Below are 22,320 nucleotides of genomic sequence, written 5' to 3' on the forward strand. Positions count from 1 at the left end.
GCACCCTGGTGTTTACAGCAGCCACGTCCACAATAGCCAAACTGTGGAAAGAGCCAAGCTGTCCGTCGACAGATGAATGGATAGAGAAGATGTGGTATATATACACAATGGAATATTATGCAGCCATCAAAAGGAATGAGATCTTGCCATTTGCAATGACGTGGATGGAACTGGAGGGTGTTATGCTGAGTGAAATAAGTCAATCAGAGAAGGACATGTATCATATGACCTCACTGATACGAGGAATTCTTAATCTCAGGAAACAAACTGAGGGTTGCTGGAGTGGTGGGGGGTGGGAGGGAGGGGGTGGCTGGGCGATAGACATTGGGGAGAGTATGTGCTATGGTGAGCGCTGTGAATTGTGTAAGACTGTTGAATCACAGACCTGTACTTCTGAAACAAATAATACATTATATGCTAAAAAAAAAAAAGAAGATAGTAGGAATGGAAAAATGAAGGGGGGGAAATCGGAGGGGGAGACGAACTATGAAAGACTATGGACTCTGAGAAACAAACTGAGGGTTCTAGAGGGGAGGGGGTGGGGGGATGGGTTAGCCTGGTGATGGGTATTAAAGAGGGCACGTTCTGCGTGGAGCACTGGGTGTTATGCACAAACAATGAATCATGGAACACTACATCCAAAACTAATGATGTAATGTATGGTGATTAACATAACATAATAAATAAAATTAAAAATGGGGAAAATGAGTAGGGCAAAGCTGGGAAATAAAAGTTTAAGTCCTCATAGTCTCAATTTTCTGTAAGAAAGGACCAAGAGCCATATGCTAGGGGAGGGGACAGAGGACCTCATGAGGAAAGTGAGAGGTTTAAATTAGCCACCAGGAAAAACGAGAGGAGCAACACCAGAAACAAGCAAAAGGCTTATACTGAGGGCTCTCCTAAAGTTGAAACTGAGATACTTATAGGGATTACACTCTGAAGGGCTGCATGTACTTCACATGGGATGCAGCATTCCAGAAAAGGTGGGTGACAGGATTAATTCAATGCTGATACTTGCAGAATGGTTAGACTGCAGGACAACGGGACAATGGACTTGAAGGGACTGTGGAGAACACTTCATCTGGTGTCCCATATAAGGCTGAGGCTGGATAGGGAAGGAAGAAAATCTGAAAGGGGCTGATGGTTTAGGGGAAAGAGGAACAGTCAAGAGAAGGGGGCTGTGAAGAAGCTAAAGAGATAGAACAGAAATAAAGGAGAAAGAAAAATTAGTAAAAATGAGGAAGTGAAAAGCTGGAAAGATGTGAATTGTCATCAGTTACTAAAATTTAAGATTTCAGAAAGAGAAACTGAAGATGGTGATATTCATTCAAGGTGTAGCCATGGGAGTAAGTTCCTGGAATGTGATGAAGTCACTGGTGCAGAAGTCAAGGATATCAGCAAGTTATAAGATCACCCCAAGATGACAACAGGAGTTGAGGTAGACAGAAATACTGTAAGCAAGATAGCAAGTCAGGTTCTCTGGCCTTTATCACTCATCTCTACTATTAAAGACAAAAATATTAAAATTTCAATACATATGAAAAGGTGCACTCTAAACACATATGAGCTAATGATGGACTAACCTAACTTGGTTTCATCTGATAAACCATCCATTTTCTTTTAAACAAAATAGGAAAATCACTTGAAAATTTTTATAAAATGCCCAAAAGCATAAAAATTGTAAATGCCATGCGTAACGGTAAAACAAAAATGAAACATTTCTTTTGTGGCATCTTTCATTATCTATCTTATTCTGGAAATGGAGTCTGAATACTAGTCGTGTAATTTTTTATTTTGCCAATTTTTATATCCTTAGCATATATCTAAAGCAATAAGGTGACTTGATTTTAATCTCTGAAGCATAGTAAACTTCAAGAAAGATTTTAAAATAACCTAAAGATATTTAAAATGGTAAATTTTATGTCACAATAAAGAAAAACTTGTAAAGCTAAACTCAATTCCTACTTGGTATTAGTTATAGAATATCTGCAGTTCAGGCTGAGTTAGAATAACATACATGCCATCTTAGAAATTAAAGAATCGTTCTTTCATAGATTTAAAAACATATAATGAAAAATGGTGATGGCATTAAAATAGGTAACCAGGCTGGATATCTTTATGTAGTGTAACATTCTTAAACAGTGTCAATATGTCTTCTTTTCTGGAACTTTTCCATTTCATGGGTTGTTTTGTTTTCCTGTTTGAAAAGGAATAGATGAACTTACTGGTTAGTGTGATGCTGAAAGAAGTTTAAAATTTGTTTTGCATTTGTTGTATTCCATTCTTGTTCTTTCAGGGGTCCTTCACACACAGATACATACTTTTTCAAAATTTTTTCTCCTACTTCTCGGAAATCCAAGGGTTCTTTTTGTGTCGTGTAGCTTGCTCCAGAAACACCAGAATCCACTTCTTGATTTTCTGGCTGTTGATCTGCACAATGCTTCAATCCCCAGTAACACATTTCTCCACTGTACATCATAGCCAGCAAATGAATGTCACTAAATATTCCTGGGAAAATCATTTAGGTTGAGAAATTAGAATTTAAATGTTTAAAAAGAAACCCTGGCTATTTAAACTCTAATAAATTCCTTTTATGGCATTAAGCATTTTTCCTTCTCACTTAACAGTTACACTAGAAAACCCGAATTATCACTAATACATTCTTCATGTAACTGGCATTTCTATCTCTATTGTACCTATAAAATAGGTCCATCACCCGCATCCCCCCGAAAAAACAGAGTATTGTCAGAGAATTTTTTTTAATAATTATTTAGGCCACTGTGTTCTTAACTTTTTTGGGATTCTCTTTAGGACCTCTTTGAGATGCTAATATAATCAATGGAACCTCTCCCGGAATATATACCCTAAATTCTCCATACAATTTTAGAGTATTCAGAGACTCCTTGAATCTCATGAACCCAACTTTTATTTTGGGGTATATTCTAGGATCAGTGATACAGTTCCAGTATTCTACACCTCCTGTATTTCTACAAGAGTCTACAGAAATTATCATACATAAATATGACCCTAGGAGGCCATATAATTCTAAATTATGAAAGATGTTAAATTATAACCAAGATGCTTTATATTCCCAGAAAAAAAGGAATACAATGTAGGATTGTCATCAAGAGTTAAAAGCATTCTTGTTATGAAATAAAGTAATTATATAATTAAATATTTATGGCACACTAAATATATTAATTTGGTAGACATATAGACCTAGAATCAAAAGATCTGGGTATAAATTATTGACTATGATTTTGGGCAACTTTGAGCCTACATTTGCAAATCTGAAAAATGAGGATTCCGTACCTCTTATTTTATGAAGTTGTCTTAAGGAATACATAAATAAAAATATATAAAAGAGTTTTAGAAACCATAAAATGCCATTAAGATACATGATTATTTAACTTCTTGAAGCCACTAGAATACAAATAAATGATTTATTTTAATGTATGATTAGAAAAGTTTACCTCAAATCAATGAGTATCATAATCTCAGCTGCTCACTTAATATGGCTCATCAGAAATGACTATGATGGTATTAGAGATACACAAATAGAAGAAAAATCCAACTTTCAAATCTATCATAGTTTCTATTGTTTGAATCTACTGTAAGCTTTTTATATAGTCACAGAATTTGTCCCTACAACTATCTCCTTCACCTCACCTCAAATTCAGGTTCTAGTATCACCAAGAGAAAGAACAGGTTTTACAGGAGAGATGACTCATTAAACCACCCACCAATAAAAGAGTCACTTAAGAGCAGAATCTGAGGCCTGCATTCATGAAAATGATAGGCTACACTACTTAATTATGCTTTCTATGAATAAAACATTATATACATATTATATAAGTGTTATGTACATGTATAAGTATAAAGTATCGTTACAAACATAATATATAAATATTAAGAAATGTAATTTTTCACTATTCCTTTAGTTAAAAAATCATAAACCTCAGAGAAAAAGCTGGTTACAGCATTAGATGTTACTCAGAATTATATTTTGTATTAGATATGGCATTTTGTTGAATGCATATCCTTTTTATTTTTGTGATCCTATACCCTGTCTAGTTATTCCTAAAAAGAATGGTGGAGGGGAATAAAAAGATAGAAACAAAAATGGAGAGAAGGATGAACTTTTAAGCAGGCTAGAGCTTTGGGAGGAGGAGCAGAAGTATGTCCCACAAAGTGAAGCCACTTGGGAAGGGTGGGAGGAGTGTTTGCCTAGGGGACATCTGGGATCCAACTTGTGCCCAAGTCTAAGCCTCGGTGTTTATATTAACAAGGAGTGACTGCTGAACAGGGGACACAGATATCCTGTGGGAAAATGTTACTAGAGAGAATGAATGGCTATATGCTAAAGAGTGGTTCTCAAACTGGAGCCTACTTTAGGGTGACCTGGACACGCTAACATGTTGATTGCTGCACCCCCAACTCTAGAGATTCAGATTCGAGTATGGGGTTGAGTCTGTGAATCTGCATTTTTCACAAAGTCCTAGCACTTAGGTGATGCTGCTGATCCAGAGAAACTATGCTAAACTACTACAATTAAGTATCAACAGAAGAGATGAACAATGTAAATTAGGCACCTTCTCCCTTTCAACTTCCCCAAGGATTCTACCAAGTGCACTTGGTGAAACATATGTGATAATGGGGGGTGCAGGTAGGAAGCGGGAGAATAACCCATGAAGTGAGAATGAGGGCAAAAAGAGGATATCCACAGGAAAAAAAAAAAAAAAGTGGCCAGATTGATATCCACTAGGAACAGTGATTTCTAAAATCTGGCTGTATCATAATATGGGAGCTTATTAAAAACAGATTCCCGGACTCCATATATTGAACTGACCCCTGCAGGTGGTACACAGAAATCTGTTAATTTTTAACAAGCTACCTAGGCAATTAGTGATGCTAGTTCAGAGATGCTCCTTTCGGGGATCTAGAATCCAGGTTCTGGGCTAAGCTATGAGCCAAAATGCTGCTGAGAAGGCAGCAGCAGAAATCCTCAATGGTATAAAAAAGGTCATAAACCAAGCGTGTGCAAAGCTCAACAGTACTTTGATTTAACCCACTTGAGTCCAGGATTATCCTGACAAGGCTATTTCTATAAGGGCCCACAGAAGAATGAGGCTCAGAAATGACATAAAGAGGCTTACTGAAGACATTATTTGGTAATTTTTAAAAGCTGAAAATGTAATGGCATATAAGTAATGTTCAGAGAACGACAAAATGATTCTCACCTTGGAAAAAGAAATAACAATCATACTAAGTATACACTGCTTTGAGTTTTACCTAAAGTTGGGTAAATTATCATTAACATCTGGCCACAAAAATATTTTGATAATTCATATAGAACTTTTTAAATTAATATTAAGGATAATTCAGAATTATGCTTCCCCCTCTCTAATGGGGTCTCAGGAGGAATTCAGCCCATGAAAAATAGGTTTGCGGGCTTCTAATCTACATCTTCAGAGAGAAGAAGTAGGGAAGAGCAAACTGCTTTAGATGAGAACAAGAAACTAACACCAGAAGAGGATCTAGCCCTGTGGCAAAAGTGCTAGGGAGCAGATGTGTTCTTTTTTCTTGGAAAGAAGATCTGTCTCTTTTGATTGTCCTGTTGGAAGAAGTAGTGGAAGCTAGGAGCCAGTGCAATCAAATTACGATTTAAGAGAAGACACCAATACCACAAATATCCTAGAGAAAATTCCAGGCCATAAAAGTATCCTACCCTATGACTAGAAATGGGAGAATAAGGGAAATTGCTGATCTTCCTACTTTCTTTGGTTCTAAATAGGCTTTGGTGCCCATCCCTGCTTTTTCTTTTATATCAATCCATGTGGGTGGGTGAGATTTTAGAAAGGCCATTCTCAATGCAGCTAATCACTTTATTAGTTATCTGAAATAAATACTTCCTATAAATAAGTCAAAATACCCCATGTTCGTCAAAATATCAGGCCCACTGGAATGGCACTTGGTATTCACAATTTTTAGGACAAGCTACTTGCCTGAATTAACTGAAAGTAGTAACTTTCAGCAGTCACCTATTAATGACACTTAAATCATGCTGTTTTTTCTAAGCAATGTTTTCAAATAAAATGAAGAAGTCTACAGAAGCTAACAAAGAAAAATAATTAAAATACTTATAAAATTAAACTACAGAATTTTCCCTAAGTTTTCTTATTTTCCATATTTGATTTCAGATGAGGTATAATTTCAAATTTTCAGATGAAGTATAAAACAAAGTTTACACATATAATCGAAGGTCACTTGCCAGGTATGTGACCTTTGAGAGGTCATCTGGCTTATCAGGACCTCAGTTCCTCCACTTACAAAAAGATGGTAAAAATAAGTGGTTCTTCCCTCCCACATCTCAATCTAAACCCCAAATGATGCTCTATATTCATCCAGTTCCTAACATTTATTTTTTAAGATTTTTTATTTATTTATTTGACAGAGAGAGAGAGACAGCGAGAGTGGGAACACAAGCAGGCTCCCCGCTGAGCAGGGACCCCGAAGCGGGGCTCGATCCCAGGACCCTGAGATCATGACCTGAGCCAAAGGCAGACGCTTAACGACTGAGCCACCCAGGCGCCCCCAGTTCCTAACATTTTTAAGTGCATAGATATTTACGACAAGAACTAACAGTTGCCACCAGATACTCGTTCTTCCCTTCTTTCTTAGTTAAGAGACAATTTTATTTGGGATGGCAATGTATCAGGTAAAGGGCTATCCTGTACATCTCAAGTTCCCTTGTACCTGTATGAAGTCATGTGATTAAATTCTTGCCAGTGAAATGTAGGTGGAAGTTTTAGTGTCAAAAACTTCTAAGAAGGTTGCTCTTTTAGACTTGGCTGAAAGAAACATCCTTTTGCCATTCCTATAGACTGAAACATAGGTGAGATGAAAGAGCTTCAAAAGCATCCTAAGACACTGAGAATGCAGTATCCTCAATGGGGATTCATGCTGCACAACTCTGGGAAGTGCTATTTTCATGCTAGTCTATATAAAGTGCCTCCCTCTGAGGCTATAGGCCGTAGTTCTGAAGAGGTTGGAGGAAAAAGGTAGGAACCTGATGATGCCTTGGAGCCACCATAACCAGCTCCAGACCGTTTTTATGTGAAAGAGCAACATGATATATAATTCTCCCAGAATTGCTATAAAGAGATTAGCAGTATTTTTCTGTTACATGAGAAGATATTTAAATTTTTTAAAAGCCCTTTTATTACTTTTTGGTATATAACTCGAAATTCATTTAAGTCAGAGTTACGTCTAATAAACTTAAAATTTTTTGAAAACCTTTAAAACAGAAAACTTCAAAAAGAGATCACATTACCTTCACTCAGTAATTTAGCTGTGCCCAAATCTTGGAAAGAAACTCCTTCATTTAACTGGATAGGACACCGATAATTTAGCATCTGTAGCAAGTAACTGATTCCATCAATAAGGTACTAAATGAAAGTCAAAGCCAAAGAATTGCAAATATTATATACAGAACTGTAGAAACTTCAAATGTTAATTTTTTCCCCATTCTTTACTCAAGAGAAAATTGGCTAATATGTAGATGTATCTTATGGTTATTATATTACAGTGGTAGAAGAACCCACCACCCCCAAAACTTTTATAAATGTAACCTTCCAAATGCTCCAATTAGCAAAAACATATGGGGAAAAGAAAATTAACCAAGAACACGACTCAGTACTATACTTGTCAAAAATGTTATCAGAGGAAGAAAAGGATAAAGATAATAAAGATGAGTTCAGTAACAATTTATTAAAATATGTATGTACTTATTATAATTTAGAAATAGTATGATCAAGCTTTTATATCAAGTGTGACCTCTCACTTCCAGGCCCATATAAACCATGTGTATAATCAACTCAAGTTAGACTCCTTAGTGATACTTAACACTAAGATTTACTGATTTACAGAATCAAGATCAATCAGAGGGCTACAATGTTCTAGCAGCACGGTCATGATGGTTCTTTATGAGTGATCTGCTGACGAGACAGGCTCACAACCAAGTTTGTTCTCTTCAGGCCAGAACTACGCTTAGAAATTAATAAAGACTGTCTAGCTTGTATTTTAAAAAATAAAAATTCAAAACTTAAAAAAAGCACATAGAATTTACCAGTTTACAAAGGCTTTCACATGTTATCTTATTTAATCTTCACAATAATTCCAATTTGTTTAAGAATACATAGCTAGCAAGTAAAAGAGCTGGAATGTAAACCCAGACTGTTGACTCCACTACTTTTCTTACTACATCAAGGACAGTTTTTTGAAACCTATAAATGTCAATGATCAAAAATGCATAAGGAATGCCCCTTTACCTTTTTAAGCAAACTGGATTTTCTTGTGAGCCACTCTCTCCTTTTGGTCAGAGAATGACAATACATATAGAGTAGGGCTCCCCGTCTCCAAGAGAGACATTCTAGGAGTTCATCCCCAAGCAAATCGCAGGGCTGAAACAACAAAGACATAGTTAAAAAAAGAAACCTTGCATCTGTAAAAATCAAAATTAATTTCAAAATATTGAGCAATTCAAAACACTTTCATTTCACGAAATTTCCCCTTTACTTAAGCTACTTACACATGAATGCCTTACTTTGAATCAGAAGTATAGAAATCTATTGCTACATGAAAATTAAATAACTACTCCAATTTACAATTTTTTAGAAAATAGTGTTTCAGTATTTTAGTAGCCAATTCTAATATATCTAAAATATAAGTTTTTCATAATCTGATTAAAAAGATAACTTTTCATTCAATAAGTGGTGTGGGAAAACTGGACAGCTCCATGCAAAAGAATGAAAATGGACTACTTTCTTACACCATAAACAAAAATAAACTCAAAATGGATTAAAGATCTAAATGTAAGACGTGAAACCATAAAACTCCTAGAAGAAAACACAGGCAGTAATTTCTTTAATATTGGTCTTAGCAACACTTTTCCAGGTATGTCTCCTGAAGCAAGGGAAACAAAAGCAAAGATAAACTACTGAGACTACACCAAAATAAAAAGCTTCTGCACAGCAAAGGAAACCATCTGCAAAATCAAAATGCAACCTACTGAATGGGAGAAGATATGTGCAAATGATATATCTGATAAGGGGTTAATATCCAAAACACATAAAGAACTTCTACAACTTAACACCAAAAAACCCCAAATAATACAATCAAAAAGTGAACAGAGGACCTGAATAGATACTTTTCAAAAGACGACATAGAGATGGCCAAAGAACATATGAAGAGATGCTCAACATCACTAATCATCAGGGAAATGCAAATCAAAACAATGAGATACCACCTTGCACCTGTCAGAATGGCTAGAATCAAAAAGACAAGAAATAACAAGTGGTAGTAAGGATTTGGAGAAAAAGGAACCATCATACACTGTAGGCAGGAATGTAAATTGGTGCAGCCACTGTAGAAAACAATTTGGAGGTTCCTCAAAAAATTAAAAATAGAAGTACCATATGATCCAGTAGTGGATCCACTCGTGCGTAATTCCACTAGTGGGTATTTACCCAAAACAAAGACTAATTTGAAACAATACACGCACCCCTATGTTTACTGCAGCATTATTTACAATAGCCAAGATATGGAAGCAACCCAAATGTCCATCAATGAATAAGTGGGTAAAAATGTGGTGTATATATACAAAGGATTATTATTCAGCCATAAAAAAGAATGAAATCTTGCCATTTGTGACAACATGGATAGACTTAGATATCACTTAGATAGCTAAGTGAAATAAGTCAGAAAGAGAAAGACAAATACCATATGATTTCACTTACATGTGAAATCTAAAAAACAAAACAAATGAATAAACAAAAAGCAGAATCAGACTCATAAATACAGAGACAAACTGATGGTTGCCAGAGAGATGGGCAAAATGGGTAAAGGTGAGTACAGGCTTCCAGTTATGGAATCAGTTAAGTCACAGGGGAAAAAAGGTACAATGGTATTTTAATAGCCTTATAAGATGTAGCTACACTTATAAGCATAGCACAACATACAGAGTTGCTGAATCACTACCTTGTACACTTGAAACTAATGTGACATTGTATGTCAACAATACTTCAATAAAAATTTTAAAAAAGGATAACTTTTCAGAAATGTTACTTGAAACAAGATCACAGTTATTTGTACTATTGCTAGAATAAAATAATGAAGATATATATAAAACAGTTTTAATAAATCAAACTTTTAGCAGCCCCTGGGTGGCTCAGTCCATTAAGTGCCTGCCTTCAGCTCAGGTCATGATCCCAGCCAGGGTCCTGGGAAGGAGCCCTGCGTTAGGCTCCCTGCTCAGTGGGGAGCCTGCTTGTCCCTCTTCCTCTGCCCCTCCCCCCCACTCTAGCTCCCTCATGCATGCAAGCACTCTTTCTGTCTCTCAAATAAATAAATGCTGCTTCCTGAGTTAAGCTTCCTTTTTTTTTTTAAAGATTTTATTTATTGGGTGCCTGGGTGGCTCAGTTGGTTAGGCGACTGCCTTCAGCTCAGGTCATGAGTCGGGCTCCCTGCTCAGCAGGGAGTCTGCTTCTCCCTCTGACCCTCTTCCCTCCCGTGCTCTCTATCTCTCATTCTCTCTCTCTCAAATAAATAAAATCTTAAAAAAAAAAGATTTTATTTATTTATTTGACAGAGAAAGTATAAGCAGGGGCATTGGCAGGAAGAGGGAGAAGCAGGCTCCTTCTGAGCTTGATCCCAGGACCCCGGGATCATGACTGAGCCGAAGGCAGATGCTGAGTTAAGCTTCCTAAAATGAGGCCTTTGTGATTTCATTCTCTCTCCCTCTAAAAAAAAAATCAATCAATCAAATTTTTACTGTGCTGTACATCTAAAACTTGAGATTATGTATTTCCACAGTTAGCATCCCCTGATAAACACACAGAGAAAAAAAATCTAGGTAAAGAGAGCCAGCAGTTGAAGAATTATTTGCTTGAAAGAGTAGCCAGGTCTAGAAATAAAAATCTTGGAATCTAAACAGAGAGGACAGTAAAAAGCAAGTGAACAAGTTATGAAGCAAAGACAGAACAGAGGATCAGAGGATTAAGAAGATATCCTTGGCAAGGGCCTATCTTTCCAGGATGGGAGAGAAGGGAGATGCCTGGGGAAGAGCAAGAGCAAGGCTATGAGACATGAAGAGGAGCATGCAGGACCTCAGAGGGATGAGGTGACCAATGGGAAGGAAGGCAGCAAATGTCCAGGGGGGTGAGAACTGTAAAAAGGACAAAAGAGATGTGGTAATTAGATCACTAGGGACCTTCAAGAAAACAGTACCTGCAAAAGTAAAGGGAACAGAAACAGTAAATAATCTGTGTTTAGAAAATGATCAGGCACCATTAATTCCAACACAATTCCATCATGCAAACATTCTGAAACATATATGTGATACTTTAGTTATGATGTTGTTCTGAAATGTTAAACTCTCATATACCCTTCCTTTAATCTTAATCTAAAACAGAGACAAAGACACATTCCAGAGGAAAAATTACAGACTCTGAAGAGCAATACAGCAAGAATCAGCACCATTTCATTATTATTTATAGGAGTGCAAAACTTACTTTTGGATGCATATTATTTTCTTTAACTAAAATTTCTGGTTCTGAAAGAAAACTGATCAGCTCTTTTACTTTCTGTGAAGAGTCTTCAGGAAAATCTTCATCTACTAGTTTGTTCTCCTCAAAATATGTCATGTCCAAAATAGCCTGAAGTAAAAGGAAGAAAAAAAGGAGTATCCATAAAAACATGAATGATTCTTACAGTTTAACTTTACATATACAGGCGCCTTATTAGACAGTTAAATCTTCCAGCACAATATTTAAATTTGAAAAGTAGGAAAAATGTCTAGAAAAATATAATCTGTATATATATAGAATCTGTAAATATATAGAAAAATATAATCTCAGATGGACTTTACAGGAAACTTCATAGGTATTTTACTAAAACATTGAATTAATGATCTTGCTTCTCCCAAAAAGGTAAGTAAATAAAATGGAGACTTTAGATAAGCTAATCACATATAATTATGAAAAATATAATTTTATGTTCTTTGCAATTTACACATATATATTTCTTGAACATTTTCTAAATGCTTGCTATATCAATTTAAGGTCAATACCTCTAGTTTTATATATTGAATCTTCAAAGGATTTGTTTCCTCAAATGCAGAATCAGCATTTGGAGGATATGTATCCTGCCACCCAATAAAGGCAGCATATCACCAATATTATGTAATTTAAACACTAAATCCCCAGCATTCCTAAATATAAGATGCTCTGTTCAAGTACCTTAAAACTACCCAACCCTTTCTCTTTTAATTTATTGGACTAAGGAAACTGAGGTCTACCACTAAATCACCTAACTAACCAAGGACAAGTCAATTTTCTTTTAGTGGTAAAAAAGAAGAAATGGCTTTTCAAAGTTCCCTTGCTTTGAGGATAAAATGAATTAACTTATGTAAAGCATATAACTAACTAGCATATAGGGTTACTTAAGTGCTAAGTGTTCTTGTGTGGAAGGCCTACACCAGGAAGGGCAAGATCATTATCCTATGGATAATTATCTGTTGATTCAGAACCAACATTAGGGTCCAAGGAGGCCTGGGGAATTTAAATCTGTATCTCTAGGTCTTTCATCTTATCTTTAGAAATAAATTAAAATGTTTAGGGGCACCTAGCTGGCTCAGTCAGTAGAGCATGTGACTCTTGATCTCAGGGTTGTGAGTTTAAAGCCCCATGTTGGGCATGGAGCCTACTTAAAATAAAAATAATAAATAAATAAATAAATAAATAAATAAATAAATAAATAAATAAATAAATAAATAAATAAATAAAATGTTTAGAACTCTCCCATGTGAAAGACATGGAACAAGCACGGAGTTTTCCAAAGGGAAGGAAAGCCGGGCAAAGCTCTGCCAAGTAACAGCGGGCCCTTCAGGGTTTGAGTACAAGTTGTTACAGGCTCATTCAACCATGATATCTGAAGGCAGAACTCAGCTTTATGTATTTCCTAACAGAAAGCAGAGTGCCAGGCACCTAAGTGTAAACTGTGTACTCTGGAAGCTTATCTTAAGTTTAGTTTCTATAACCACTTCATCTTTATTATACTTTCACAATCATGTAAGGGCATATGAAGCACTATGTCAACTATGAAGTGCTATAGCAATGTTAGTTACATATGAAATTGTGTTTTTTAATGTCATCTTGCCTCAGCAGTGTTTGAGAAAACCAAGAAAACAGGTCTTGTCCATACAGTGACCTGAATTTGAAAGGAAAGTAAAAAATGGGGGTGGGGACACAGAAAAATCTTATAGACCTACATGACAATAGCAGGAGAGTCGTGTTGAGAATCCCAAGAAAAGATGAATTTCAGGGGGAAAAAAATAATCAGGGACTTCACAGAGACCTTCATTCCCTCTTAATAACCTTCAAGAACTTGGAAATTACATGTATTAGTGTTTTGCTTAATTATATATAAAGGGAAGCAGTTCTCTTATCCGCAAGATTTTTTTCCTCAACACATTAGATAATAAATCTTACTTTTCTGTATATTGCCTCAAAGTTTCAAGTCTCTATGTTTTATATACACAGGTTTTTTTGATGAAAATTAAACTTTATTTTTATTTTAAAGTTTTTATTTTTAAGTAATCTCTACACCCAACCTGGTGCTCTAACTTACAACCCCGAGATGAAGAGTTGCATGCTCTACTCACTGAGTCAACCAGGTGCCCCCCAAATCAAACACTTTAAATAGAGAATAAACTGGTTTCGCTACACCTAAACTTTGGAGTCAGTCATCTTATATAAGCAATCTTCTCCATAACATGTCAGAAATCACATCTGTTTCAGTACCTGTGTATAAAGTTCTAGAAGATTTGATGGATTTGAACATTCTTTGTCTTCTCCACACAGAAGTTTCAATTTTTCTAGAGCTGCAGAGGCCCGAATTAAAAAGTGATCTGTAAGAGATAAAAATGTGAAGATTATTTCATAAGTTTCAAAGTGTTAAACAAAAATGGTGTATCTGAAATGATATTATGTTACAGCACTGAAGAAGCAGCATGGTAGTAATAGTATCTTTTGTAAAACATGAAGTATGTCATAATGCCTAATCTTTCTTAACAAATTTATCGTGGTAATTTATTCTGAAAAGCTAGAATGAACTTCCTAGGTCCAGCTGTCATTTCATAAATGCAATTTGTATTTTCATTTTCATAATGCTGCTTTTATGATGTTCACACACAATGTGTAAGTAATAAATTTAAAACTTTTATTGGAATAGTACAAACAATACACATAAATCTACAGAAAGGTCTTCCACTGAACTTATTTCATAAATGTATTTTCTAAAACGATTAAATCAAATGCCTCATAAAATGTAAGCTCTGAGCAATTATAACTTTATCATGTGCTTATGTATTTATGTATGTAAGTAGCTGTTACAATTATAATCCATCTACATATTTTATTCCTTTAAAAACCTAGAAATGGAACAAATTACCTAATTCCTTCAAAGAAGGAACTGAGTATTCTAATATGTCCTCTAAAAACAATTCACCCTCCCTCTCCTCTACATTGTCTAATTTCTCCCCTCTCTCTAATGTCATATTCCCTTTGCTTCTGTGGTTTCACTTTTTCTTATGGATTTTTCCTCCATAACCTACAAAGTGTCCATACCAAGGTTCTATCTATCTACCCTTCTGCACCATCTCTTGTCAAATTTAGACACAAAGGTCCTTGAGTGGGCCCCTCTGTACTTCCCTTCTGAAATATATACCCTTTCCAACACCAGCCAATGGACAGAAAGTGTAATACTTGGTGCAGGCCCATCTGATCCAGCTTTAGCACTTAACACAAATAGATAAGCTGTTCACTGTTGAAGTAAAGGCACCACCAGCTTTAGTTATGTCTGCTGTTAATCATACTATGACCTCAAGTTTTCCTAGGGGAGGCCTAATCTGTATCTAAACCAGACTGACTGCTTTTAAAGTCCACTATTCACCTGAACTGCCCTCCCATCTCTCCCCAGCCCCGAAGTAGCATCTATACAATCCAGAAAAAAAGATTCTACTGTGAAGTGAAATTGTATGGAACATGGCACTCTTTATGTGCTTCTTTAGAAACTGAGTTGATATTTTCTTCTTTAAATTCCAAAATTATTTTAAACGTAAAGACTTGCACTGAATTCAGTAAACCAATGCTGAAGGAGTAGCTCACATAAATTTGTTAAGTACAGGGGAGGGGGGTTATGCAAACTTTTATAAAATGCAATACTTTTACTGGAACCATTCAGTCAAAGAAAAGATTGGCAAGGCAAAGACAAGTGATTCTTACATAATCCTGAAAAAAGTCCCTCTCGTGGCATACTTCCATATAGTAAACACATTGTGTTTGTACAATGAGAAATAAACAAAAACTGACTTAGTAATAAAAAGAACATTCTTAGATGGAATATGTGGCTGCATCTGATCTAATTTGAAGTAGAAAATAGGAACTATCAATCCCTATAACCTAATATAAATACATAGTTGCTACATTAAAGGGCACATTTTGAGTGAATATTATTTTTGTTGTGTGGAAAAGAATGCCAAGTTCAGGGGCACCTGGGTGGCTCAGTCAGTTAAGCATCCGCCTTCTGCCCAGGTCATGATCCCAGGGTCCTGGGATCAAGCCTGCATCCACCCTTCTGGCTCCATGCTCAGCAGGGAGTCTGCTTCTCCTTCTCCCTCTGCCCCTCCCCCTCCGCTCTTGCTCTGTCTCTTGCTTTCTCACTCTCAAATAAAATCTTAAAAAAAAAAGAATGCCAAGTTCAGTTCAAACATGAAACCATGTTTTAATTAAACTTCATAAAATAAGAAAATCTTGCTATTAATACTGATTAATAGTTCATAACATGGATCACTATCATTTTAATTTTAGTAAATTTTCACAACTTTAAAGTCTCCCAACAAGGAGCGCCTGGCTAGATCAGCTGGTAGAGCATGCGACTCTTAATCTTACGGTTGTAGGTTCGAGCCCCATGTTGTGTGTACAGATTACTTAAAAATAAAATCCTTAAAAATGAATAAAGTCTCCCAACAAAAATATATAGCACTTTACTTTTACTTCCACCCCTCATTCTAGTCTGAATAAAAGAACTCTTCCATGGGAAAATGAGAACGGCTTTCGGGTTCAGTGATAAATGAATAAAAAACACTCTTCAATCTCTTTAGACTGGTTTAAATGGAGCTGGGGTGGGGTGGAGATCACTGTAATGTAATGTAAGGTAACCTGGGTACACTTCCAGGTAATAGCCATTACAGTCCATAAACTATTCTTGTGAATCCTTGGATTTGCTTACCACACACTGAAAAAGAAATCTTCAGGGTGATCTGTGGGTTTTGAAGAACATACTCCTAAGAAAAGATAATCCAGCAAATAATCTTCACTGGAACTTGAGCCATTTCATTGTGGACCCTACTCAATAAATTCACCAACAATCAATCATCTGGCAAAATGTTCCACTACTATTTTCCTTGAGTCTGATGACAATGAGTCAGTCCACAAGAATTTAAAAACCTATCTGTAGTAAAGGCTCAAAACTCAAAAATAATAGGAAGCTGAAATGTAATAAAAGAGAATTGGATTTAAAACTAAAAGTCGAAGTAAATAAATAAATAAATAATAAAAAAATAAAAGTCCGGGTAATTCTCTAAGCCAGTCTGTCCTAAGGAAACCACTTAGACATTTCCAAACAAGTGTTCTAACACTAACAGAGCCCTTGTGAGAACTGAGGTAATGTATACGAAAGAATCATCCAAACTATACCAGTGTAAAGCTCTGCTGTAGAATACTATTTACAGTTGGGTTTAGAGTCCAAAACAGAAGACAGAAATTTATAACGCAGCAATGAAAAAGTGTAACTGTTATACACGCCTAGCTATCTTTACTGCACCCAAAACAACCATTACTTATTTGTGTACTATCAGTCAGCTTCAACCACTCATTTAAACTTTTGTACTTTTATCCAGATTTTAACCTTTTCCCAGTCGCTATCAAGATAAAGAGCAGCACGGATTTGATTGAGATGTAAGAGGTTTTCATGGGTTATGAAAAATGCAGTTTCGACGCAAATGCCTTGGCATAAGGCAACGTGAGTTCCTGGAGGTGGACAACCGACCCTGAAGCGAGGGTCAGAAGCGCAACACCTTGGGTAGCTCTGGTCTGGGCGCTACACGGACCACAGGCCGAAGCCTCCAAGCCCCTACTGGCGTAGAGTGCCAGCTTTGAAATACCGCCAGCCCGCCCGCCCCCCTCTTCTCCGCTCCCTCACCATCTTCGCCGGCAGCTTCGCTAAGCTGCTGTATGTGGGCCTGAGCCAGGTCCCCGAGCTCTTCCACTCGCCTCACCACACTGGAACCTGCGGCCGCCATGGCCACAACGGGCGGGCGCGCCCCAGCCACGTGACTGCGCCTGCCCGCGGTCAGCTGATCTCCCGGCGCAGGGGGAGCGTGAGGGCGGAGCTCTTTCGGTTGGTGGGAGGGAACCCCAGCTCTGTAAAGGGGCTTGCACAGGCCGGTAAAGGTGGTTACTGTTTATTTTCTTCCTCTCTGTATTCCCCTCCCTCCCAGAATCCAGAACAATAGGGATACGTTAGGGGCGGGCATGACGTCAGGGCACGCCTTTCTCCCGCCCCCTCCTCTAAACCAATCGGGAGCTCTCCACGCCCTCACGTTGGTCCAATGGGAAGCCCCATTTTCTCGGGGAGGCGCTGGGTGGATGCGACTGGCTGGTGGTGTTTGGCCGGCCGACCTCGCTGTTTGGTTTCTGGCCCGCGCTGCCGCTGTAGTGTATAGGGCAGACGGGAAGGTCCGGAAGTAGGATTGTCCCCTTTTGGCCTTGGAGTGAGGGCGTTGCCTAAAATGAAATGATTATAACCCACTGGTCAGAAATGGAAAGCCTGACAGCCCCCTTGCAAGCACACATAAGTCTTCAGAGGTTATTGTGTGTCTGGGTGGGGAGCTCCAAACACTAGTGGGCGTTCCTAGTCTACGTGTTGGAGTGCCGCTTTTCCAAATCTTAATTTTAGCACCTGGGTTTGTTTTATTTCTGAACTGCATTGGCTAGGTCGTATTAATGTACTTTAACCGTCTCGCGTCCAGTAGTACCAAAATTTTGCATTTACAAAAGTTCCACCACCACACATCTCAACCCTCAATGCGCTCATGTGTGAAGTTCATCCTCTCGAGAGTGAATTTCAAAGCATCTAGTCAAACGAGTCTAATTTCTACTTTTCATTCTCTATATTCTTGCCTCTTGTCAAGCAAATCTTAACTAGAGTTTTGTTTTTCAATTTGACAAAGTACATCTTGAAAATCTCTATCTTACTTTTTATGAAAGGTAGTTTTTCATATAATAGGCAATACTAAAAATAGGGAAATAGTGTGTTGCGATTTATAAGTAATCACAATGGCTTCTTAGCTGACCTTTGTAACAATAGTTTCTTCTTCAGTTGACCCTAAACATGGGGGATGGACAGGAATCATGTATTAATTCTGTTTCCTCGGTGCTTTCTACAGTGCCTGGCACATAATGAGTATTCAGAAGATGTTTATTAGTTTAAAATTCCATGTTATCTTGTCAGTATATTACTCTCTAATCAGGAATGTAAAGGCCAGGAAGGTTGCATTATATGATCAATGTGGCTAAAGAATCAAAACTCTGATAAGCATTTGACACCTCAGTGTATATTTTAAATAAATTTACAATTCCAATAATTCATTCAACAACCATGGACTTTTAGTAAGAAGCATACTTGACACTGGGAATTACCGCTCAACAGTAACTCAAGTGTGTGTGTGTCTTCAGAGAGAGTTGGAAGGGATGTGAGAGCACATAGTACAGCCCTTCATTTCCAGATGAAGAAAATGGACAGACTTTGACTATGAATTTCTCCAAACCTTACAGTAAATGATTGTGTGATTTGTCCAAGATCATACCAAAGTAAGCACCTGAAGAAGAGTGTCTCACCATCAATATAAACAGGTAACAGCCAGCCCTCACCAAGAAAGGCACTGAAGAAAATACTTGAAGCCTAAGAGACCCTGTCATAAAAAAGAAAATATGAGTAATTTTCTCCATTTTTATAATAAGTTATTTTTACTTTAAAAAACCTATATTATAGGGACACGTGGGTAGCTCAGTCGTTAAGTGTCTGCCTTCAGCTCAGGTCATGATCCCAGGGTCCTGGGATCGAGTCCCATGTCGGGCTCCCTGCTCAGCGGGAAGCCTGCTTCTCTCTCTCCCACTCCCCCTGCTTGTATTCCTGCTCTCGCTGTCTCTCTCTCTGTCAAATAAATAAAAATATAAAAAAAACCTATATTATAAAAATATAATGCTAGATTTTAAAAACTTCTCAGAGAAATTAACTCATTATGAATCTACCAAAATATCTTCTAAAATAAATAATTGATCTATTTGTACCATTGTCCTCATCACTAATATATAATTGGATAAAATCCAATTAGCTAAGAAGAAATTAATTAAATTAAATCAAATTTAGAACCAGGAAGACTTTGTGTGTCTTGGAATGTCTCTCTAGTTCCCTCTACTGACAATGTTTAACATTGTATCAGCTTACCAAAAAATATTTATTTATTTATTTTTTGAATACTTTTTTAAAAGATTTTATTTATTTATTTGACAGAGAGAGAGAGCAGGAACACAAGTAGGGGGAGTGGGAGAGGGAGAAGCAGGCTTCCCACTGAGCAGGGAGCCCGATGCGGGGCTCGATCCCAGGACCCTGAGATCATGACCTGAGTCAAAGGCCGGCACTTAACGACTGAGCCACCCAGGTGCCCCACAAAAAAATATTTAAAGGGCCCATATATTTTTTCATAAAAGAAGCAAAAAAGGATAAATTTAGAGCTAACGGGCCAATAAATCTATAACCAGAACACTCATAGCATATGCCATGACTCTGAGTTTGGAAATTGCTTGGCAGTTTGGAGGATTGGAAGGAGGCTAAAAGCTCCTGGTGATGAGGCAACAGAAGGCAAGCTGAGGACAAACCAGAAGCTGGCACCCTACCACCCACCCCCATGTGATATATGTGACATTCCTCAGGCACTCCTGGCTGCCCTAAAGGAAAAACAAATGGTTAACTGATAGAGATCACAGTCCTACAGGACAGGAGTCTCCCTCAGTTTACAAATGTCCTAGTGATTTACAAGGAAGAAGCTTTCTTATCAATAACCTAACTTCCAGAGACCTATAACTCAGTTTCTTGAAGCCCTAACATCACCCTCCCCTATATGAAATTGAGGGAGGCTGAGGCAGAAGGAAATGTAAATAAAATTGAATTTCTTTTGAACCTGAAGCCCATCGACAAGGACGTGTGATAGGAGGAATGTAACATTTCTCCAGGAAACTCCCGACTGTCTTCATGTTAGTGCCTCATTAGAGGGAAAAACAACGTTGGCTTGACAATAACGAGGCCTCCAGTATCCTGACAGTCTTTAGCACATGTCAGTCCTTCTGGACACCCCCTTTGTCCTCACCTCCCCAACTCCTGAGTATATAATCAGCCACTCCTCAAGACCACAGTGCAGCAGCTCTTTCTGCCCACAGGTCCTGTTCCCATGCTTTAATAAACCACCATTTTGCACCAAAGATGGCTCAAGAATTCTTTCTTGGTTGTCCGCTCTGGACTCCACCCCAATGAACCTCACCTATATTCTAAAACTACAACACTGGTGTGAGGAGGGGAAGTGGAACAAGCTGAGGCTTCAAGGCTGTCTCTTGAGGTGAATGCCTCACTCACAACCATGGAAATAAACTCCAAACCCTGGAGTGAGCTCCTGTTGGCCATGTCTATATTAATTGACCCTGTCTTCTGGCCATGGCCAATTCATTTATTCAATTAGGTGGTCAGGCACAGGTGTATGGTAATAAGACAGAGCAGCCTTTATGGGGATAGATCGAATGGTAGATAGTAGATAGATCCGGGGGTAAAAATTTGACAGAAGCCAAGCCAATCAGATTCTTTCTCCTGGTAATTTGAAACACTGAAGAGAGAAGCACAAGAGACAAGACTAATCATGCCAATGTAAGTGCTCCAGACAGAAACCCACCTACTGCTACAGAGGTTCCTGGGGGAGGACTTGGTTTCTTTGCCTCCCTAAGTCTTGGTTGCTCAACTTTTCCTTGATAGTTTCCCACGTTTTTATCCTGAAACTAATTAGAGTCAAAATACAGAATGGGTATATGTTAGTAGGGGCATATCAGGCAAGGCTTCTAATACCATGTTAAAGATTGTAGACTTTATCTTTTTTTTTTAGAGAGAGAGAGAGAGAGACTGTGGAGGTGGAGGGGCAGAGGGAGAGGGAGAGAGAGAGAGAATCTTAAGTAGGCTTCACGCTCAGCACAGAGCCAGGTATGGGGCTCATTCTCAATACCATGAGGTCATGACCTGAGCCGGAATCACAAGTGGAATGCTTAACTGACTGAGCCACCCAGGCACCATTAGGTAGAATAATTTTGACCGCAGGTCTCAGAAAAATCAACTACAATCTAAACAATGAGGAAATATATGATTTGGAAAATGAAATCCAGAGGTAGGACAGGCTTCAGTGCTGACTTAAACCAGCAGCCCTAGCTCCATTTCTCTGCAAGTCTCTTGGCTCTGCCTTTTTTGTATGTTGGCTTTACCCTCATCCTGACTGTGAAAAGGCTGCAGCCATTACTGGCCGCATATCTAAGGAAACTACCATCAGAGGAAGAGACAGGCAGTTACTACTGAAAGCTCTCACAGAATTATAAGGAAGACCTTTTCCAGAATCTCAGATCAAATATTTCCTCATATTTCATTGGTTCAATCTGGTCACATGCCTGGTCCAGAACCAATTACTGACAAAGGGTTAAAATTACTCTTATACTGACCAGGTCAGTATCAGTCAGGGTTCTCCAGAGAAACAGAACTGATGGGGGGCGGGGGGGGGGGGGGAGGGAATCTACATCTACAAATCTATCACAAAGATAATCTCTTTAAAGTCAACCAATTAGTTGTTAATAACATCTACAAAATACTTCACAGCAACACCTAGATTAGTACTTGATTAGGTACCTGAATACTCTAGCCTACCTAGGTTGACACATAAAACTATCACAAGTTCTATTTCTGAACTTGTGAGGAGTGTGTTGAAGAAGGGTAGAAATGAAAACCTGTACAAAATTGGGGTTCTGTTAGGAGGAAAGGAGCAGATGGCAACTAGGCAAGCAAAAATATCCACTACTGACATGGATCATAAATAAGTCTCACTACATCTGTGATCTC

General features: G+C 37.8%; 1 protein-coding gene across 2 annotated transcripts; it reads right to left on the reverse strand.

Moving 5' to 3' along the window:
* Window positions 1-587: 587 nt before the first annotated feature.
* On the reverse strand, window positions 588-17,605 carry C5H5orf51 (chromosome 5 C5orf51 homolog). 2 transcript variants are annotated; one of them, XM_027605618.2, is made up of 7 exons: window positions 17,320-17,605; window positions 13,860-13,966; window positions 11,571-11,714; window positions 8,331-8,462; window positions 7,334-7,448; window positions 2,322-2,508; window positions 588-2,197 (listed from the first exon to the last, which is right to left on the reverse strand). In XM_027605618.2, the coding sequence occupies exons 1-7, from the start codon at window positions 17,417-17,419 to the stop codon at window positions 2,089-2,091; spliced, it is 894 nt and encodes a 297-aa protein (XP_027461419.1). In that variant the 5' UTR covers window positions 17,420-17,605; the 3' UTR covers window positions 588-2,088. The 2 variants fall into 2 exon arrangements, with proteins under 2 accessions (XP_027461419.1, XP_027461420.1); XM_027605619.2 differs by having other exon boundaries at window positions 588-2,508.
* Between the last annotated feature and the right edge of the window lie 4,715 nt (window positions 17,606-22,320).

Source organism: Zalophus californianus, chromosome 5, assembly GCF_009762305.2.
Source record: "Zalophus californianus isolate mZalCal1 chromosome 5, mZalCal1.pri.v2, whole genome shotgun sequence".
In the NCBI taxonomy this organism is placed as follows: domain Eukaryota; kingdom Metazoa; phylum Chordata; class Mammalia; order Carnivora; family Otariidae; genus Zalophus; species Zalophus californianus.